The sequence below is a fragment of the Sander vitreus genome, chromosome 16 (genome assembly GCF_031162955.1).
Source record: "Sander vitreus isolate 19-12246 chromosome 16, sanVit1, whole genome shotgun sequence".
NCBI classification, from domain to species: Eukaryota; Metazoa; Chordata; class Actinopteri; order Perciformes; family Percidae; genus Sander; species Sander vitreus.
Window position 1 is genome coordinate 17238911 of NC_135870.1, and position 19700 is coordinate 17258610.

The 19700-nt window shown below is 40.4% G+C and overlaps 1 protein-coding gene across 1 annotated transcript in view; it reads left to right on the top strand.

Moving 5' to 3' along the window:
- The window catches only part of LOC144531592 (RIMS-binding protein 2-like), a 72853-nt gene that overhangs the window by 1957 nt on the left and 51196 nt on the right, over positions 1-19700 (top strand). Inside the window, 2 exon segments of the mRNA XM_078271826.1 lie at positions 576-719; positions 9588-9731. Coding sequence (XP_078127952.1) covers positions 582-719; positions 9588-9731 — 282 coding nt within the window. The 5' untranslated portion in view covers positions 576-581.

Consider the following 19700-nt stretch of genomic DNA (forward strand, 5'->3'; position numbering starts at 1 on the left):
ACACTGAATACACACATACACATGGAAACAAACATGTATGTACCAATCAGACCAGTCAGCACCTACAAATGCATGTAGACGTATTGATGCAGGGGGCAGCAATGTTAAATTGGAAATTGTTGCTGTCAGGGATTAATCACATACGTACACTAACAAACAAGTAATGTGATTTTAATGAAAGAAGATGAAGAAATTGTACAGTAAGTGCTAAGAAACTCTTTCCTAAATTAGTAATCTTTTCTATGTGCTTATGTTTTCTAATTGCAGTTGCACATTTTTGTTCGCTTCATTAAAATAAGTTAAATTACACATTGTTTTGGGTGGCAGTCTACCAAAATAAAATGAATTGTCAGAAAATTAAAAGAAACATGATCAAATGTAATGGTAGATCTGCTGAATGTAAAGTAAATACTTTAATGTAATCTGCTCACAGTACATTTATATTGCACACATTCAGTTTTATGTTTTGGTTTTGTTTGTGTGTGTGTGGTTCAGTAAGTGTATGTTTGTATGGAGGTGTGAGGTTTGCAGTGTGACTTCAGTCTGTGTAATCTCTGGTTGTGTGTGTTTTGCAGGTGATAATGCGGGATCACACGTCTGGTGCTAACGTGGAGGAGCGGCTGAGGCAGTCTCATATGGAGTTACAGTGGATCCAGAGACAGCTGGCCATGCTCGCTGCCAGAAACCTACACCGTCACCACCTGCACACCAAGGGCAAGGTACTGTGGTACCACACACTGTAGGCCTGTGTTTCTACTACTGCTACTACGTGATAAGAGTACCGTGATCAAACTTTATGAGGGGGAAATTTGCCCTTGAATACAAACTTGTCTGTAAGAGTTTATATTCCTAGTAGCCATGATTGAAATCATCTTGTTACTAACATAAAACAAACCTCCTCTGTTATTAGTCCACTTGAGAGGGGGGAATCTGGGGATAAAGCACCACATTTATGGGCTGTCTTTAGAAAAAAGGATCAGACAGATCTTCATTACACATCATAATGACGTAACATTAGATGCTGATGTTTTTAGAGTTATCGACTTTTCTCCACTCGTGATGATGGAGTTGCTGATGCAGTTTGTTAACAACCTTCTCCAATACACTCTTCACAACACAGTACTAGGTATATGCAGTGGCAGTAATTGTGGTGTGTAGCTTTTTAATTTAACAACTCATACTTTGACAAAATGTTTAGCCCTGCATATGCCATTTAATGGCCACCTAATTGCAAGCGTTACGAGGAAGAATTTAATGTTGTGAGAATTACACCTCATTGGAATATCTAATAACTGGGAAGGTCTGATTGCTTTATTTTCTGTAGAACACACAAGCAGAGCAAGAAGTTCATTTAAGATTTTTCAGGGTGTGCTATAACCAGTGCAACAACATTTTCTATTTTTGTACTCCAGAACCATCGCTATGTTATTGCTAAATGTTATTTAATCTCAATCCAGCTCCTCCTGTCTTGCCATTTGTAAAGTACATAGTTTTGTGTTTTTGACTGCAAATCTGTTGTTTTCAATAATCTTTTACCCCATCCAACCCTAACAAATGCACACCTGTCTGCTTTTGTGTTTTTAAATCTACCTATACAACAAAGTTTTTGGGAGCTTCGATGGCAACTTGCATGCTGTATCCTGATTCAGATTTGCTGCCTGACACGATAGATTGTAATAGGCTCTCTATCTTTGACTGACAAAAACAGAAGCACTGCCATGGCTCAATGAGAACACTCAGGCCTTGAAGTGAAATATCAAATCACTTTTTTAATGTAAATGTTCTAAATTATTTTTGTAAGATGCACATTTAACAATACATCCCCATTTTGTTTTTCTATTACAAAATGTAATTGGTTAGCTTCCCGGAAAACAAGTGGCATGTGTCACCAGGTGCAAAGAAAGTGTTCAATATTACCATCCCAGGTGTTTGGATTTTTCTGCCATTACTTTTATTCCATATGGCCAGAAGAGGACAGCATACTTCTGAAAGCACATTTTTCAGTGTTAAAAATCCACCAAGTTGAGACAGAAGCCATGACATGCTCCAAAGGCAGCAGCTTGTTTAAGTAGTTAAATGACACCTTGCCTTCAGCTATTTGCATATTTAAAGGGGTCATTGCATATTTCTGCCCAATTCAGTTTCCGTCTGTTCCGGAACCCTGGTCTTGCAGGGCTTCATGTCATGGCTGAAAACCAATTCACAACGAGAGTAATGCGTCTACAGTAAGGATGGGAACAGACAGTGAGCAATGGTTGCTAGGCAACAGAGTGGAACAGAGCGTACGTTCTACTTTCTCTTCTCACTCACGCACACTTAGTGTCTCTTTCTTTCTGTCCTCTCCTCTGTCCTCCCCTCCGTCCCGCTGTTAAACGGAGGACGCCTATCGACAGAATACATTGAATGCCTGCTGCTGATGCAACCTCACTAAAACCCACCAAACTGATTCAATTTGAGGGATTTAGAGGAGGTGAAGAGAGCAAAGGGATGGTCATATCTGAGGTCTGTCAAGGAACATGACAGTGTAGATTTGATTTGATGCTAGAGGAAAAGTTCCAAGTACCAAGGAAAACACTAATGCCTGAAACGTAGTGAGATATCATGTATATGTATAAATGTGGGCTGAAGTGATGTATGGATCGTTTCTTCCGTCAGCAAAACAGAAAACCATTATCTTATCTGTCTGTTTGAAAGTAAGATACAGAGGAGACAGGGATGCTGTACCAGGATCTGCTCTGCTTGGCATATGTAAAAAGCTCATTTGTGATGTAATGATTTACACGTCACTGCTCTACAGATTGACACTGACCATTTAAATAAAAGCCGTCTCCACATGTCTATTTTTTGTGTAATGTTGTTGTTGGTCAGTTGAACACGGCGCGCACATGTCTGCGTATGAGTGAGACAGAGAGCGGAAAAGAATGGAGGGGGGATTTTTAAAGCGCGACTGGAGGAAAGAGTAGAGAGCATGAGAGGAAGTGTTAACACATTAAGGGCTGGGCTCAGGGAGTGTGTGTGAGCTACTGTAGCTTCTTTTTGTTTGCTTTCACTGTTAGGGTGAGACTTCCAGATTGTTACAGTGGCATACAGACTAGGCAAGCTATTAAGCAACAGATCGGAAACGCTCATTGTACCGGTATACACGTGCATTCGGGAGGACGCGTCACCTCCGCCTTCACTGCCAGCTTGTGATGTGACGAGAAGGGAAGAGAGTCATATTGGGACAAAAGGGGTACTACTGCCTTTAAGGTAGGGACATAGTCATTATCTGTATCAGCAAAAGAAAAATACATGTCTGTACGCACAGCTGTCCCAGTCCCCTTTTTTTTTTTTAGACATTTTGATACTGTTGGTTTTCTTAAATCTCAAAACACACAAGTGATGGACTGGATGCTGCTGTTAGCTGCTGTGCTTCTCAGAGATTTAGTACAACACAAGATAACATGTATTCCCTTAATGAGAAGCAGCGACTGTTAGTGAACGATAGTGATTTATTTCTCTCCTGAGTAGTTGACTCTAGATTTATAACAGTCTATATCCCACTCCAAGTGAAACACAATTTATAACAACACTTATGCTAGACAAGAGTAGCTTGGTAGGCTTGAAAAGACTGATTTTCTCTTCTTTGAAAATCTGTTTAATGGCAGGTCAATAGCTGTACATCCACGGCTGACTGCATCAGGCACCACCGATGCTAGTATTTCACTCACACACCAGATGGCGATATGGCAATCTATTTAAATAACCCCTAGTCAAAATAAGATTACCTTGGGTAACCCTGGTGGGTCGGTTGGCTGAGCACACGGCACTTAACCACAATGCCCTTGGTTCGAAGCCAGCCACCGCATGCTGCTTTCCTAATCCATTCTCCTGTGTTTGTCCACCATAAGTCATCCAACAAAGCTGAATTGCCATAAAATCCTAGACAAATATATTTTTTAAGTGAACCATTGAATGAAAACACACAAAGCATTTCTCGGTGTCATTGTGAATTAAAATCTGTAGCTATTCATTATTGCAGAAAGTGGAGGACAGCCAAACTGTGCACAGCATAAAGTACTAAAAAAGCCCCTATTACATAATTATATGCTGTAACCTCTTAATAGCTACCCACATTATCTGCTTTGCTTAACAAACAGTTACCCCAGCCTATAGGTGTTCATCAGTTTTAAATGGATAATCCGTTCACAGTGTACCCATCATTGGTGCTGTCAGAACAATTCACAGAAATGAAGTTTCCCGTATGTTATTTTTTTTCTTGCTAGTGAGAAATATGCTTCTGCAGATGTTGCTTTCATAGGAATGAATTGTTGTTTTTGTAGGATTTTAGTTTTTCCAGCAATGTGTCCATGAACATCTCATTGAATCGCGGCCTGTAAAGTGTGCTGCCCCTGTGTACTAAAGTTAAACTCCCATTTTGACCAGGTTTCTGCTCCGCCGACATGCCTTTGAGCCATGCACTGACTTGGACCTTTTGTATTGTGATTGGTGAACACAAAAATAATTTCTCTCTTTGGAAGAAGGCCACAAATAATAATGTGCATTTGGAAGAAGGCCACAAATAATAATGTGCATTTGATATAGCATCTGAAGTGGTTAAAACATCTTACATTGTGTGACAAAAATCAACGATGATAATCAAAATATTAACCTAGCAAACTGAACCAATGTGGAGGACATGGACTATAGATCATTAAATGATACTAGGGAAAACAGACATCACCTTCAACAGTAGTTGCCTAGCTATTCCAATTCAATAGGTTTATTGATCAACACGTGGTTAAATTTCCATTATCGTTGACTTTTCCTCTCAGCGCTGTATGTCTGAATCACATCTGAGGGGGCATGTACTGTTGAGTAGGCGTTACCTCAAACCTTTTTCACATGGCCTTTATTTGCAACCACTAGTAGGTCTTGGAAGTCAGTTTCCATTAGGCCAGAATGTCTGTTTGATATTTCCTAAAAGCTGTCTCGGTCCCGTCTTACCTCCAGTCAAAACTTCATTCATAGCTCGAGTAATCTTTTACTTGTGACTGACCCCTTGACAAGGACTAGCTTCATTCAATAATATTAAAAGACATGAATGAGGAAACATGCCATTTTTTAATACAGTGCTTGGGTTGGATAAGAGCAACTTATGAGATATTTGTAATAGTTGTAGACAAACACTTGTTAAATTATTATTTTTGTGTTTGTCCCACTGTGAAAAGGAAGAGACAGACCTAATATTAAACACAGTTTTACTGGCACGGGGTCTTCTCTATCTCATTCTTTCTGCTTAGTGTGCAGTCTTTCTCTATTAAACAAAGCTTTCTTATCCTTTCACACATTCTCGATCTACTTATTCATACACTATTTTACTACTTTAAGGTAGTTTATTTATGTTATTTTTGACTGACTTTCAAACTAGATAATAAAACAATGTTCTGTGGCATTCATTCTCTGTATGTACATGTTTATGTTTTACAAAGGGTTTAACCTGAGCCAGGCCATATAACAATGATAGCAATCATATCATATCCATACCGGGTTAGTAGTATACAGCTTCATACTGCTTTAACTCGCTGGTATCGGATCAGTACTCGGTATCTGCCGAAAGTTCACGCATCAGAATAAGGAAACGGGAAGGGAACGAAAAAACTTGTATTGGAATATCTCTTATCTTATGGTCATCCACAGCAGTGTAATGATGTGGACCTTTTTACCAAACAAGACGAAGCGTATGGAAAACAAAAAAATACAGGTTACCAGTGTTCCATTACATAATGACTGGATGAATGAATGCAACATATTTGATGCATTTGTAACAATGCATGTAATTGCCATCTGCTGATCCACAATTAATTGTTAAGGCTGGCATTTAGAAAGTGTGTGAGACGATGTATTTATGGGAGTGGATGCATGGCCCAGAATGTTTCTCTGTACCTTTTGACTGTGTCCCTTTAAATTCCTCCCCTCCTGGCTCACATTTAGCAGGAGATGTTGTCGGTATTTCTTGTGGCCCCAGAGTGCACAAGTGCGTCATAATTCCCAACTCTGACGCAGCTCCTGTCAGGGCAGCAAGGCAAAGGATGATGTCTCCAAGTGAAAGGCACGATTTTTGATGCGTTTGTGATGTTTTCTCTCCCCCTGACCCGCCTTCAGACCCATTTCTGTGTTCCAGGACCTCCTGATTTACACACAAAGCTCTGAATATAACACATGAAATGTACCATACTCACACAGTAATGTAAAAACCATTCCCCAGACTAGAATATAGCCCTTTCCCAATTCACACATTCCGTTTTTGCCCCAGTGGTTTTCTGGTCTAAATGACTCATAAATCATTTCTCCCATGGATGTCCATATGGCCTAATATCTCACTCATAAATAGGCTGACTGAATGTCTATCTGTCTGTTTGGAAAAACCCACAGTACTGGTTGGCAGGTCTATCTATCTCTCTGTTCTTGGAAAGTCCACCATATTACACTGGTGGGTCTATCTTGTCTGCTTGGCAGGTCTGCCGTATTAGCAGGTGTATCTGGCTCTTTCTGTCTGCTTGGCAGTTCCATCATACTGGCTTTTATAGCGTTGGCTGGCTGTGTTAACTGACATATTGCCTGCAACTTTGTTTTTTGTATTTATTTTGTGTGTGGAGGATGATAGTCTGGCTTGCAGTCAGGGGAACTGGTTGTTATTTATGTATGTGTGATTTCTTTTGTGTGCCTGACAAGATACCAAATGCTCTGCTAACGTGCTAATTGATATATCAGAGTAATACCGGTATAAACTGATATTAGAAACCATCTGTTGGCTGTTCAGGCGTTACTACAAGGAAAAAGTATTCAGAAGAGAACAATGGGCTGGTTTTTTCACCTCTTCTTTAATTCTCCTCCAAGTGGAAAAGGGTAATTTACATTTCACAGAGAGAGCAGAGATAAAGAGAAAAGTGAACAGGCATCAGGGTAATGCAGCACAGATTTATTGTGTCTCAGGTGTTAATATTTTTCTTTTTATAGATGTGTTAATATTGGAGTGGTTGGGCTGGCTAAGTGTGCTTTTTCAGGAGGCAAATGGGAAGACTACACCCTATTTGGGATTTCAGATTGTAGCTCTCCAAAATGTTTCTATTCTATTCATACATTTATATTACTAAAAGTAGATATTCTGGAGTGGAGCATCTAATCCATTTTTTAGATTAACTCATAGGGAAGAGTTCTTTCCTGGGGGTGTTTAATTTCAGGAGGCATAGGCAGAGTTTACATGCACTTATCCTAAATCAGCTTCCCCCTTACCTCAGCCAAACAGCTGCACAGCTTTCTGCACTATCTGCAGCCCCTCTGGTGGCCTCCAAGTTATTGTAAAATTTGACAAGCACGAGATAGACAGCAGAGCAGTTCCATTCCAAAACAAGACAATTGTGAACTCAAAAAAGTGCCATCAAATTGTGCAAATAGATGTCTGGCATGAAGGAAAACTAACTGAGCAATACAAGACTATTCGCAGACCTCAAGAGAAGCTTCCGGCCTGCCTATTACAGATATGCAGTGTATTTCCATGGAGGGTTTAAGCGTCAGAGTGAAAATTCACTTTCAAAGGCCGTTCTAGCCCATCAAGAAAACTTCTAAGGAGGAAAACACTGACTGGCAAATCCTGCTGAGGCTCAAAACCTGTTGCAGTAGCAGCTTCATTTTCAGGCCTGGTAATCCTTTTGCTGTGACTGACCCCACGGGATGGAACTAAAGCCTGTAGATCACTGTAAGCAAGATTGACAGTAGCCCTATGCCCTCTTCCATAACTTCTATTAATCAAGTGCTCCTTTTTGCCTTATGTATAATTTTTATAATTCAATTCAATTTTATTTCTAGTATAAAATCATAACAAGAGTTATCTCAAGACACTTTACAGATAGAGTAGGTCTAGACCACACTCTATAATTAACAAAGACCCAACAATTCCAGTAATTCCCCCAAGAGCAAGCATTTTGTGCAACAGTGGTGGGGAAAAACTCCCTTTTAGGCAGAAACCTCGAGTGGTGAGGACAACTTCCTTTTAGGGAGAAACCTCGGACAGACCCAGGCTCTTGGTAGGCGGTGTCTGACGGTGCCGGTTGGGGGTATGATGAACAGTGGCAATTATAGTCACAATAAAGATAACCTAAAGACTAGAAATAGTAGTTGTAGTAGTTAATGGCATAGCAGGGCGTTACAGGGTGTAGTAGGGCACTGCAGGGCATAGCAGGATGTGGCAGGGCGTAGCAGGGCACTGCAGGGCATAGCAGGGCGCGGAGCAGCAACCATGATTACGGTGCCACCCTAATCCAGAGAAAACTGCGGGGAATAAGCTTCCCGAAGCTAAGTTAGTAACAAGCATTTCTGGGACATGAATGCACACAGATGAAAAGAGAGAGGAGAGAGGAGCTCAGTGTGTCAAAAGGAAGTCCCCCAGCAGTCTAAAACTATAAGAGCATAATTAAGAGCTGGTCCAAGGCAAACCTGATCCATCTCTATAAGGGTTGGTAGATGAATCTGACGACTATTAAGAGAAGAAGAGAAGAGAAGGGGTGCTGTGTCTGCAGCGATACACCCTCCCCCGCCGGTCTAGGCGAATGCTGCAACTGCTCACTCCCTAACTATAAGCTTTATCAAAGAGGAGAGTTTCACGTTTACTCCTAAATGTGGTGACAGTGTCTGCCTCCCGTACCCAGACTGGGAGCTGGTTCCACAGGAGAGGAGCCTGATAGCTAAAGGCGCCGGCTCCCATTCTACTTTTAGAGAACCACAAGTAACTCTGCATTCTGGGAGTGCAGTGCTCTAGTGGGACAATAAGGTACTATGAGCTCTTTAAGATATGAAGGTGCCTGACCTTTAAGAGGTAAGTCAGGAGAAGGATTTTAAATTCAATCATGGATTTTAAAGGAAGCAAATGCAGAGAAGCTAATATACCGACTAGTCGGTCTGTCTGTTGGTCAGCTAGACGGTCCACCACTTTGGACTGAAATATCTCAACAGCTACTGGATGAAATGCCATGTGAGTTTGTACAGATATCTGGTTGTCGCAATAATAATGTATCCTTGGTAGTCCCTAAAGTTTTTCCATGAGGTTCACCATGTGGTTCACGTTTATGATTTTGAGTGAAATGGATTGCCATGAATTTTGGTACATACATTCATGCTTTCCCTAAGAACAAATTGTCATAACTTTAATGTGTCCAGTATTTTGGTTTATGACTTAATACTTTCAAAACTAATGACATCCAGCTGTACTTTGAGTTTGATGCTAATCAGCAAATATTAGCATGCTGACACGCTAACAATTGTGGTACAGGTCAAACATTAACCTTAGCATCAGCATGTTAGCATTGTTATTATGAGCATGTTAGTATGCTGATGTTAGCATTTAGCTCAAAGCTCAAGTCCAGAGCTGCTAGCAAGGCTGTAGACTTGTATCTGTATATTTAGTTTAATTAGTTATGTTAGATTTTTACATGGAGTAGTATGACAGCTAAAATTCATAATAATGATAATGAAACAATGAATAATGAGTAATAATACCAGAAGTGTCTAATATTGGTAATTTTTCCTCATCTTTATTTTCTCACATGCAGACAAGATTTGAAGTTTCATCCCAGCAAACTACAGCACAATCAGTCTACAATGTGAACCGCTTTCGATTGCTGGAGGAGAGAAACCGAGCTCTGAAGCTTGAGGTAGCCACGCTGCGCCAAGAGAAACAGCAGTATAGGAAACTGGTAAACTTTCCACTCACACCACCCCACTTTTGTTTGTTTTTCTGACACAAAGATGCACCCAATCTCTGTCTTTCTCAGCCATTCTGCACATTTCCCACTCATTATTTTAGATGAGTTTTTTTTTTGCCTGCAAATGAGCACAATATTTTTTACTGGTAACTCTCCTCTGGAATTGAATCTATTGAGATGTGATTATTGTGACACTTTACTGTATGTACGTAAAGAGTGTCAGTGAGGCACTACATTCAAGTCCCTGTTGCAGCTTTTATTCTTTAAGGATGCAGCTGTGTATTGTAGGGGGACTCGCATGGCCTTGACTCATACAAATATACTCCCTCTGATTGGTCTTGGTTATGCAGACATGTGGGCATGCATGTGTAATGTTGTGTAAAATAGATAAGGAGGTGTGTGTGTGTGTGTGTGTGTGTGTGTGTGTGTGGGGCCATGTGTTTTTTTGTTTGCACTGTATGTTCATGCACGCATTTGTGTATTTAGTCCTTTGGAGGCCTCCCCCAGGTGGTCTTGGATGGCAAGGTGTGTGAGCCGTTGTCTTGGCAACACGCCCATTTGCAGGAGTGTGGACAGACAGGCAGAGGGGAACTGACACAACATAATGGCTGCTTCTGTTAAAAGCCTCAATGGCTTGAAATTAGTTTTAGTTAAATAGAGCGAAACCTGCTTGCTACAGTCTGCATTTACAGTTTATTGACAATGTTTCAGTTCAGTGTAGCTCTCAGGCTAAAAAAGTTTGTCACACACCACTCATTTGGTTTGTGATTGAGAACACTGTCACCTTCTCTTTATTGATGTGTTATATAAGCATACATGAGTTCATATTTGAAAACCTATTTGTTGCCTCTATATATGAAAACTAGATACAGTACACATGAAGAACTAAGCATAGAGAAGAACCATCATGTGTAAATGAAGAACCATTGGGTAGCACTCTCCTTTCACTATATATACTATGTATATATAAATGAGCTGAGAAATCACTTATAAAATGGCACAATGTTCACTTTTTCAGCATTTTTCCCTATTTTATTTGCACATATTGACACTTTTCTGTTTGAATACTGAAATGTATGGTAAGCTCCCTAGTGGGGCATTTTGTCCATCTTCACAGCCAAAACCTCAGCACAAACCATGTCTGTCACCATAGCTAACATGCAGTCATCAGCAACACTACTCAATAATGTTATATAATTGTGTGTGTGTGTGTGTGTGTGTGTGTGCGTGTGTGTGTGTGTGTGTGTGTCAGTCATATATGGGTAGATACTGTTGGAGGTAGTCCAGCTGGGTGCCTGCTGGCAGTCTTTTTGCTGTCGCTGCTACACTACCACAGACTGCATCATGGTCATTCATGCAAAGACAGACTCAGCTATGGATCAGTTATGCTAACAAAAGCTCAGTCACGAGAGTGGATTTGCTCATGCAGATATACAGTACCTTGGGCTTACACATAGTGAGGGTATTGACAGAATGAAACAAGATGGCGTGGTCACGGAAGGCTTGTATCACTTGGATGCGCTGACAGTTTTGTTGTCATTACTTAGAATTCCTCATGGGGGAGACAGAAACTACGCACTATAGCTTTAATGCTAAAATAATTTTCCATTAATTTTTTTAGGTGAAGAAAAATATGGCAAACTAAATTATCTATATTTATCAACCGGTTTTCAGTGGCGCAAAAAGTGGGTATGCGCTATATGCGGCGCATAGGGGCGCAGCACCATGGGGGGCGCGAAAGCAATGGTAAACAAAAAAAAAGAAATCTTTTTTTGGTATTTTCAATTTTCATTTCTGCATTTCCTCAATGTTATTATATAACATTTTAGAGGACTAACAGGCTAGAGTAGGCACCCTGTCTCATAAGATTCCATCATAGAATGCTGACATAGAATGTTGACATGGGGGAGGGAGCAGGGAGCGGGTGGGCGCTGTGAGTGCTGAGTGAGCAGGTGCGAGCGTACGAGTAGTAAGTTGCCGTCTATGGAAAAAGAGCAAAGCAAAACAGCTGTTGGGGCTAAAAATAGAAAAAGAAAGAGGGAAAAGAAGATGACATGTCCAGGGATGCGACAGCAGTTAAATAAGTGGATGGTGAGAGGCAACAGGTAGGATTCAAAGTGTGACGTCTGGGCTTGGAGGCTTGCAAATATTAATGTTAACAGACTAGCTAGCGTTTGCTAACACTGGAAATGTAGCAGCCAAATGAGGGTTTACCATGGAATCATGCATAGATTTGCTACCAAACTTGGAGGCTTGCAAATATTCATTTTAACAGACTGTTGTCAGACTAGGTAGTGTTTGCTAACACTAGCAGCTAAAGTGGGGTTTACAGCTAGCTTACAATATGCAAAACCAAGGTTGCTGAGCTGAAAACTGATAAATATAAGGTAACATGTACAATAAATGACAAGAATCTGGAAAACATAACTAATGCTATAACTCTGGTTTATCATTGAATCATGCATAGATTTACCAAACTTGGAGGCTTGCAAATATTCATGTTAACAGACTAGTGTGTTTGCTAACACTAGCAGCTGAAGTGGGGTTTACGGCTAGCTTAATGCAAACCAGTGTTGCTGATAGCTACATTTAGATTTTGGTTAAACCCTATGGTACCAATCCCATGCATGACATATCTCAATTTTATTAAGGTAAAATAACAACTGGTAAATATAAGGTAGCATGCATAATAAATGACAAGAAGAAAAATAAATAAATATGACAAAAAATATATAAATATTTAAAATCCAAAATGTGAATGTAATTTCAACAGCAGCACAACCTTACTGCATAATAGTTGTATTATCTGATGCCATCACTAGGCTGATTTAAGAATTGAATTTAGGCTGCTATATTTAACAGTGATATTTCATTCAGGTGTGAGGATGGTGGATCAGGAAAGACACGGGAAGGCAACAGGTAGGTCTAACATCAGGTGGAAGTGTAGGGGGAGCCACTTGATACCAACAGATTCATTTCTTAATATTATTAATATGGAAAAACTAATGAAAAATCTATTACATAATGTTTGTTTGATATTATGTCTTAGTGGAGAAGAACACAGGCAAGGAGTGAATGAGACAGACATGAGGTTGGCGATAGCATCAAGTAGAGATGAGACCAGTGATGACATCACGTAGAGATGAGACCAGTAATGACATCAGGTAGGAGTTCTATTAGACCACACAAAACTAAATGTCCAGTATGGTTTGAAGTTGTGTTGACCAACATATTCACTGTGTCCTTTTTGGGGGAAGAAATAGTGCAGACAGAGATGGAAAGCCACCACCACTCAAATCACATCAACCAGGGGTGATGATTGGGTTTCCAATTGTCACAATTTGGTTGCCAAGGGCAACTGGGCAACCGTTAACGTCGCTGATATACTTTAAAATAAACCTTTATTATTTAAAGCCCATACATGATGATGTCCGGCACTTTTGTTTTTTTTGGGGGGGCCTAAATTGTTGCTGCATACCCCTCTGACACTGGGTAGTTGCGCCACTGCCGGTTTTGATAATTATCAAATGAGGGCGATGGTCAAAAGATGTGTTGTAGCAAATCCAGACAAAACACAAGAAAGATATAAGATTAAGAGGTATTCTAGTACGAAACACACACATTTGCACACCACATGGCTGATGAGCCAGCTAGTTAGTTATGGTTTAAATGGATGGCTCTTTAATGTCAACTATATTCTATGCTATTACAGAACAATGTGTTATAATATGTAATCACATATTTTGTCACATATTCACAGCATGACATAGCTTGCCTCTAGCTCTGTTGCACAGTGTGATGTTGGGTGCATAAAATGTAGCTATTTCTAAATGTATCTAAATGTACCAGCAAAATAAAGAACAAAAATAAACAAGAAAATAAAAAAATTATGAACTTTACAAATTACATATTTATATAATATCATAGCAGCTTTAATCAATGTAATTAACATGACTTTTTATATGTGAAAGGGGCAGCTCATATTCGCCATGAAGCTATTGGACTCACATTGTCCAGGTAATGAATGCTAATGTTGCTCTGTATCGGCTGGATGTGTTAATAGGCAACTGTTTGCTAACATTTTCACCAACTTTAACAGGTAACAATATGCCAGTGATGTGTCCACAGCTTGTTTCTACTGCTCCTAATGGCAATAAACACTTTTTTGTTTGAGTAATCATGTTTCATAACTAACCCATGCCAGCTGTGTACCGTGCCCAACATGCACATTCTGGTTGAGTGTACATTGTTCTCATCCTAGCACAGACAGTGTAGTTGAGTATTTGATTTTAAAAAGAGTGACCATACCCAGATCAGTGAAACTGTTGTACAGTTAGTTAAAGGTGCTAGATCAGGCTGTCAGCTACAGGGGCAGTCTTAGGCAGTGTCCTCATTTAGGATCCTAGTGGCCTAAGGGTAGAAGCTCCTCTTGAGCATCTCCGTGCTGGCTGGTAGTCAATGAACAGCAACCTCGCATGTAGCTTCCTTTCTTTACCAGGTGAGATAGGGTGGTGTGTGGAGGATGTGTGCTATGGTGTCTTCCGTTAAATGGTTGGGACGGTAGGCAAACTGTAATGGGTCCACTGTGCTGGGTAGTGAGGAGCAGATGTAATCCTTGACCAGTTGTTCATAGCATTCCATCACTACAGAGGTGAGGGCCACTGGGCGATAGTCATTCAGGCAGGCTGGTCTTGTTTTCTTGGGCACAGGAATGATGGTGGACTTCTTGAAGCACATAGGTATGACAGACTGAGCTAGTGACAGGTTGAATATCATTGTGAATACCGGTGTAGGTACCAGATGTGCTCGGGTGGTCAGAACTGCTCGGGGCCCTGCGTTTGTCGGTGACGTCACAGTACATGATTGGCTGTACGTTGGTATGATGACGTAGCAGATTGTGAATGGCTATAGAGTTTACAGGCGTTGTTTTCCCGGGTCTTCGGATCGGATATAACCAAGAAGAACTATGGAGAACTTTTACAAAGAGTTAGAGCACTATCTATAAAATGGTACTTACCACAGCCTTACAACAAACTGTAAAAGCCCCGAGAGCCGAAATAAATGCAAATATTGTATGGATGTAGAAAAACCAGGAACTAATAACAAATTAATTTCTTTGTAGTGCTGTATTGGTTGTAGATAATTCCACAGAAACTAGAGACACGTTGAGTCTTAAGTATAGTGGCGGGCAACCCACACACACAAAAACACACACACATTAGTTTAACTTGATCGGCAGCTGACATTAGCGCCGTAACGTTCATTCACACTGTTTAACACACACACACACACACACACACACACACACACACACACACACACACACACACACACACACCTACACAAACATTGGCTTAACTTGATCGGCAGCTGACATTAGCGTCTTAACGATATTTTTTGACGTATTAGAAATATGTATTTTCAGACATAAATATTGGAATTGGTATATATATATACATATATATATATATATATATATATATATACATATATATATGTATATATATATATATATACATATATATATATATACATATATATATATATATATGTTGTGTATATAGACTACACTACTAGTTACATTACTTTTGGATTACTCCATAACATCACCTGAGATGCACCATAAAGTTAAACATCCAGATCAACACAAATCCTTATTATAATATGGACATAAACAAGATCTCTCTTTTATGCTCTTTAATACCATAATGCTGACAACAAAGTTGTGTACATCAGCCCAAAATTAGTCAAAAACAAGGCTACAGTACTGGCGGTCGTCCGCTCTTTATAACCTGTATTTTACCCAGTATGTTTCGGAAAGACAGAGATTCCACTGTTGAAACAGGCAACATTTTTTCCACTACTTTACCTGCTGTTGAAAATCAAGTTGGCTGCTTGGCTGGTGTTGGCAACATGCTCTTTTCATCAGTGTCTCAGGGTTCGGGGGTCTTTAGCAACAGCTTAGATTGGCTGTTGTGTTTTTGGCGGTGGAGAGGTGTTTGTGACCAGGGCACAATTTAAACTTTACAATCAAGTTTTTGTCCTTTCGCGTAACTAATTTGAAGTAATGGGCATACCTCCACCCCTCAAAAGATGTCTTAAGTGGTGGCTCTGCCAAAAACAAATGTCTCCGTCTCCTCAGATGAGTGTTACGCAAACACACACAAGAAGGGATGTTTGTTTTTCTCTCCTCCCGTTATGCAGATAGTTCAAGAACCAGTAACGCAAAAGTTTAAAATTAAAAAAAAAATGTATTAGTAACTGCTATGTGATTACTGGGTTATCAACAGTAATGTGTTACATTACTTTACTTATTATTTGCAGACAAATGTAATCTGATTACAGTACCCAACACTGGTCAGCACACAGTTTGAGGGCCAGCCCACTGACAAAGTCAGGTCCTGCTGCTTTCTTGGTGATCCCATGCTTGAAAGCTCTCCTGATGTCATGTTAGGACAGGGAGATTGGGGTGAGAGGTGCACCCACCGTCCATTAACCTCTGCTTCAGCTGTTTTTGTTTGTTGGCTGCCGATGGCCTCAGAGCAAGCATAAAATGTGTTTAGCTGACTTGCTATAGGTGCATCAGCACTTGACAAGGAGGAGGTGAACTGTCATAGTTCTTAGACCTTGCCACATGCTTTTGGGGTTGTTCTGCTGAAATTGTAGATCCATTTTCTTCCTATAGTCTCTTTTTGCCTCCTTTACTGAACCTCTCACATTGTACGCTTGTGCTTTATAATTGTCCATGTTTCCATGTTCTTCCAATTCATCTGTTATTTTGCAACCGAAATGGCAAGAAGAAATACTGAGAGGGTGCATTGCTTCCTGGAAAAAAACAAACAAACCAAAAAGCTTTAGACCGGTTGCCTGGAAACTATCTGTGATGGACAGTCGGAGAAAGGTACCTTAGGTAAGGAATGACCTTCTGTGTGCTGTGTGGCTGCTGCTAAAAGGCCACAGCTGTCTCCCTAGAGACCATCCCTATGGCAACGATTGTGTACTGCTAGCAGCTGGCCCACTCAGACGATATTCCTCATGATGATATGGGCTGTCCCACTGCGAAGAGGAACAACCTCTAATCAATAATCCGTAATAGCCGTGTTGTCTCAGTTGACCCAGTAATCTCCATTTTAACTCCTAATCGAAGATGCACAGACAAACCAGGGTTAATAATAGTCTAGTGTAATGTAACACAAATCAGCTTGAATAATACTTCCACCGCCCACAGGATTTTTAGAAAATCCACATTCATTTGTCTCACAAGGCTGTTTTAACAACTGGTATTAGACGGGGTGTGTTTAGGCTGAAGTTTCTATTCTTTTCTTAATTGAGTTTATCTTGGACGTGTTCTTTCAGATGGCTCGAGTTGTCTCTATATAACTACATTATCCTCTTTTTTTCCCAGTCCATATTCCATTCCTTGTCGTGTAGCTTAAGTACACCTACTGAAAGCTAAGGCAAAGCACAATAAGCTTTAGAAGAAATGGTGAGAAAAGGCTTGCTGCAAAGCATATCACTCCGCCCAAGTAGCAGAAGTAGCAGAGCTTCGCCTTTCTGAGAATATAGTTCCCAGTTTGTTTACGGTTAGAAGATGGCTGTGTCTCATGTTACGTTGTTTTTTTTACACGCTGTGACTCTACAAATCACAAAATGTAAATAGGAACATGTTGGCATTATTTTGTCACTTATTCGGAGCAGTAGGCTAGTTGGAACCAGTTACCTGCAGGTTCTGTGCTAGGCTAAGCTACCGATGGAACCGTCAGACAGTGTTAGAACACGCACGGACACGAGAAGGGTATTTATCGACTTGTCTTACTCTGGGGGTTACGGTGAATAAGCTAAAGTCCCAATAAGTCGGCGTGTTCCTTTTAAGCAATGCACAGCAATGATCCTCACCTTGAAGTTATAGTAGTTTGGGTCTCCCATCTGTGAGCCTCTTTCTTGCTTTTTATATTTCCCTCTTACATCTCCTCTGTTCTCTCACAACCTCACTTTGTCACCCATACATTTCATGTCTTTCCCCTCTCTCCACTCCGCATATTCAATTGCCCTTTTTTGTGTCCATTATTTTTCCTACTTCCTGTCCTAACCTCCTTAATTCCCCTTACCCAAGCAGGACGGCTGTGACAGAGGGCATTGATCTGGCCTGTGCAGGTTCATGCCTGCAGTAATTTAAGCAGATTTGATTAATCAGGGAGGGCCATGCCAGCCTATAATCAAATTTCAGACATTTTCTGAGAGACACAAATTTTGAAATGAGTTATACTTTCTTCCTGGTAGTAAGTGGATACTACTTAAATGTTAAAACCAATGTCCTGTTGCCTACAGATTCCACATTCATTTGCAGATATGAGTTTATAGAGATCATCTGTAAATCTAATATAAATGTCCTTAGTAATGACACCGTACATCTTGTAAATTATTCAAAATCACATTTATTCACAAGTTACGTTTCCGGGGTAAACAGAGGAAGTGATCTCTGCCTTGGTGACGTTGCAGGGTGTTCATAATGGAGAAATTCTGTCGAGGGACGTTCCCGAGGTTTCCCTGAACAGGGAGTACTTTTTTATGTACACTGTGGAATGGAATGCAGTTTAGGTTTCCCCTATGATTTGTATTATTACTATGCTATACTATACTATACTATGCTGTCCACACCTGACAGCATAAGTGCTTTTAATTTTCAAAAAGCCTGGTCCGAACTATGTTTAATGGAGGGTTTTCACTTATCACTTATCTTTTTCATCAACTTTACACTTCACTTTTAATTTCCACCAAACAGTACTACTCATTGACAACATTAAGTCATTTACAGTCTATATAGTCATAGATGTATCATGACTCAAAATCGGCATAACCACAATTATTAATATAGTTTACTCCACAGTGCTGCTTCCTAGGCAACTGCTGCTTTGATCCGTCTTTGAGTTGGAACTGGCTATAGAAATAACAGTGAAACAAGTCTGTGAATAATGGTTACAGAGATAGATAGTTGCATAACTGTCCAGCATTGGCTTGATTTCAGAGCATACACTGACGCAAGTGTCCGAAACAATTTTGCCGTCCATCTTGTGAGAGCACTGAATCACATTAGCTTTAAAACTGCAAGGGAAAATAAATTCAGAAGGAAGCTGTGCTAAAAATATGGCACTGTCAAAATGTAGGGCCCTCCTGGATTAATTGAAAATCCCCTTAACCGGATTAAATCATTTTAGGGACTAACTGTGGTAAACCCACACTCACACTCACACATACACATGCATGAACAAGCGTGAGCCCCCACACATAAGCTGATGTCAATATAATATAATTACTCATTGTGACAAGGAAGTGTAGGCAGTGTGATAGCAAGTGTGTTCTGTGTTGTAGTTAAAGGCTAAAGCTGTGAAACTGTGAGGATTACAGTTAAAACAGACCGAAAATGGAATAATTGGTCGCATGGGGATAAATTGAGCCCCACAATTTATGCATGAAGAATTTAAGTTTGGTAGTGTTTTTTGGAAAACTTCATCACTTTTAGCACCTCAATCAAATCTGAGTATCTCAGCAGGGGTCCTATGAGACTATAAGTGTTAAGTGAAATTACAGAAGTGATGCAAGTAATTTCTTTTCAAGATTATTTTATGGGCATTTTTAGGCCTTTATTGACAGGACAGCTGAAGAAATGAAAGAGAGAGGGGGGGAATGACATGCCGCAAAGGGCCGCAGGTCGGAGTCGAACCCGGGCCCACTGCGTCGAGGAGTAAACCTCTACATATGGGCGCCCGCTCTACCGACTGCGCTAGCTGGGTGCCCAATGCAAGGCATTTCACGGTCAGTTGGTCCACACTTTGGTCCAGACTGAAAAATCTCAACAACTACTGGATGGATGGGCTGCAATGTGGAGGCAGGTCTGGCAATGCGAGACTAGCTGCAATGTAACCCAATGGGGCAATTGTGCACCTGCGATTTTTGTCCATT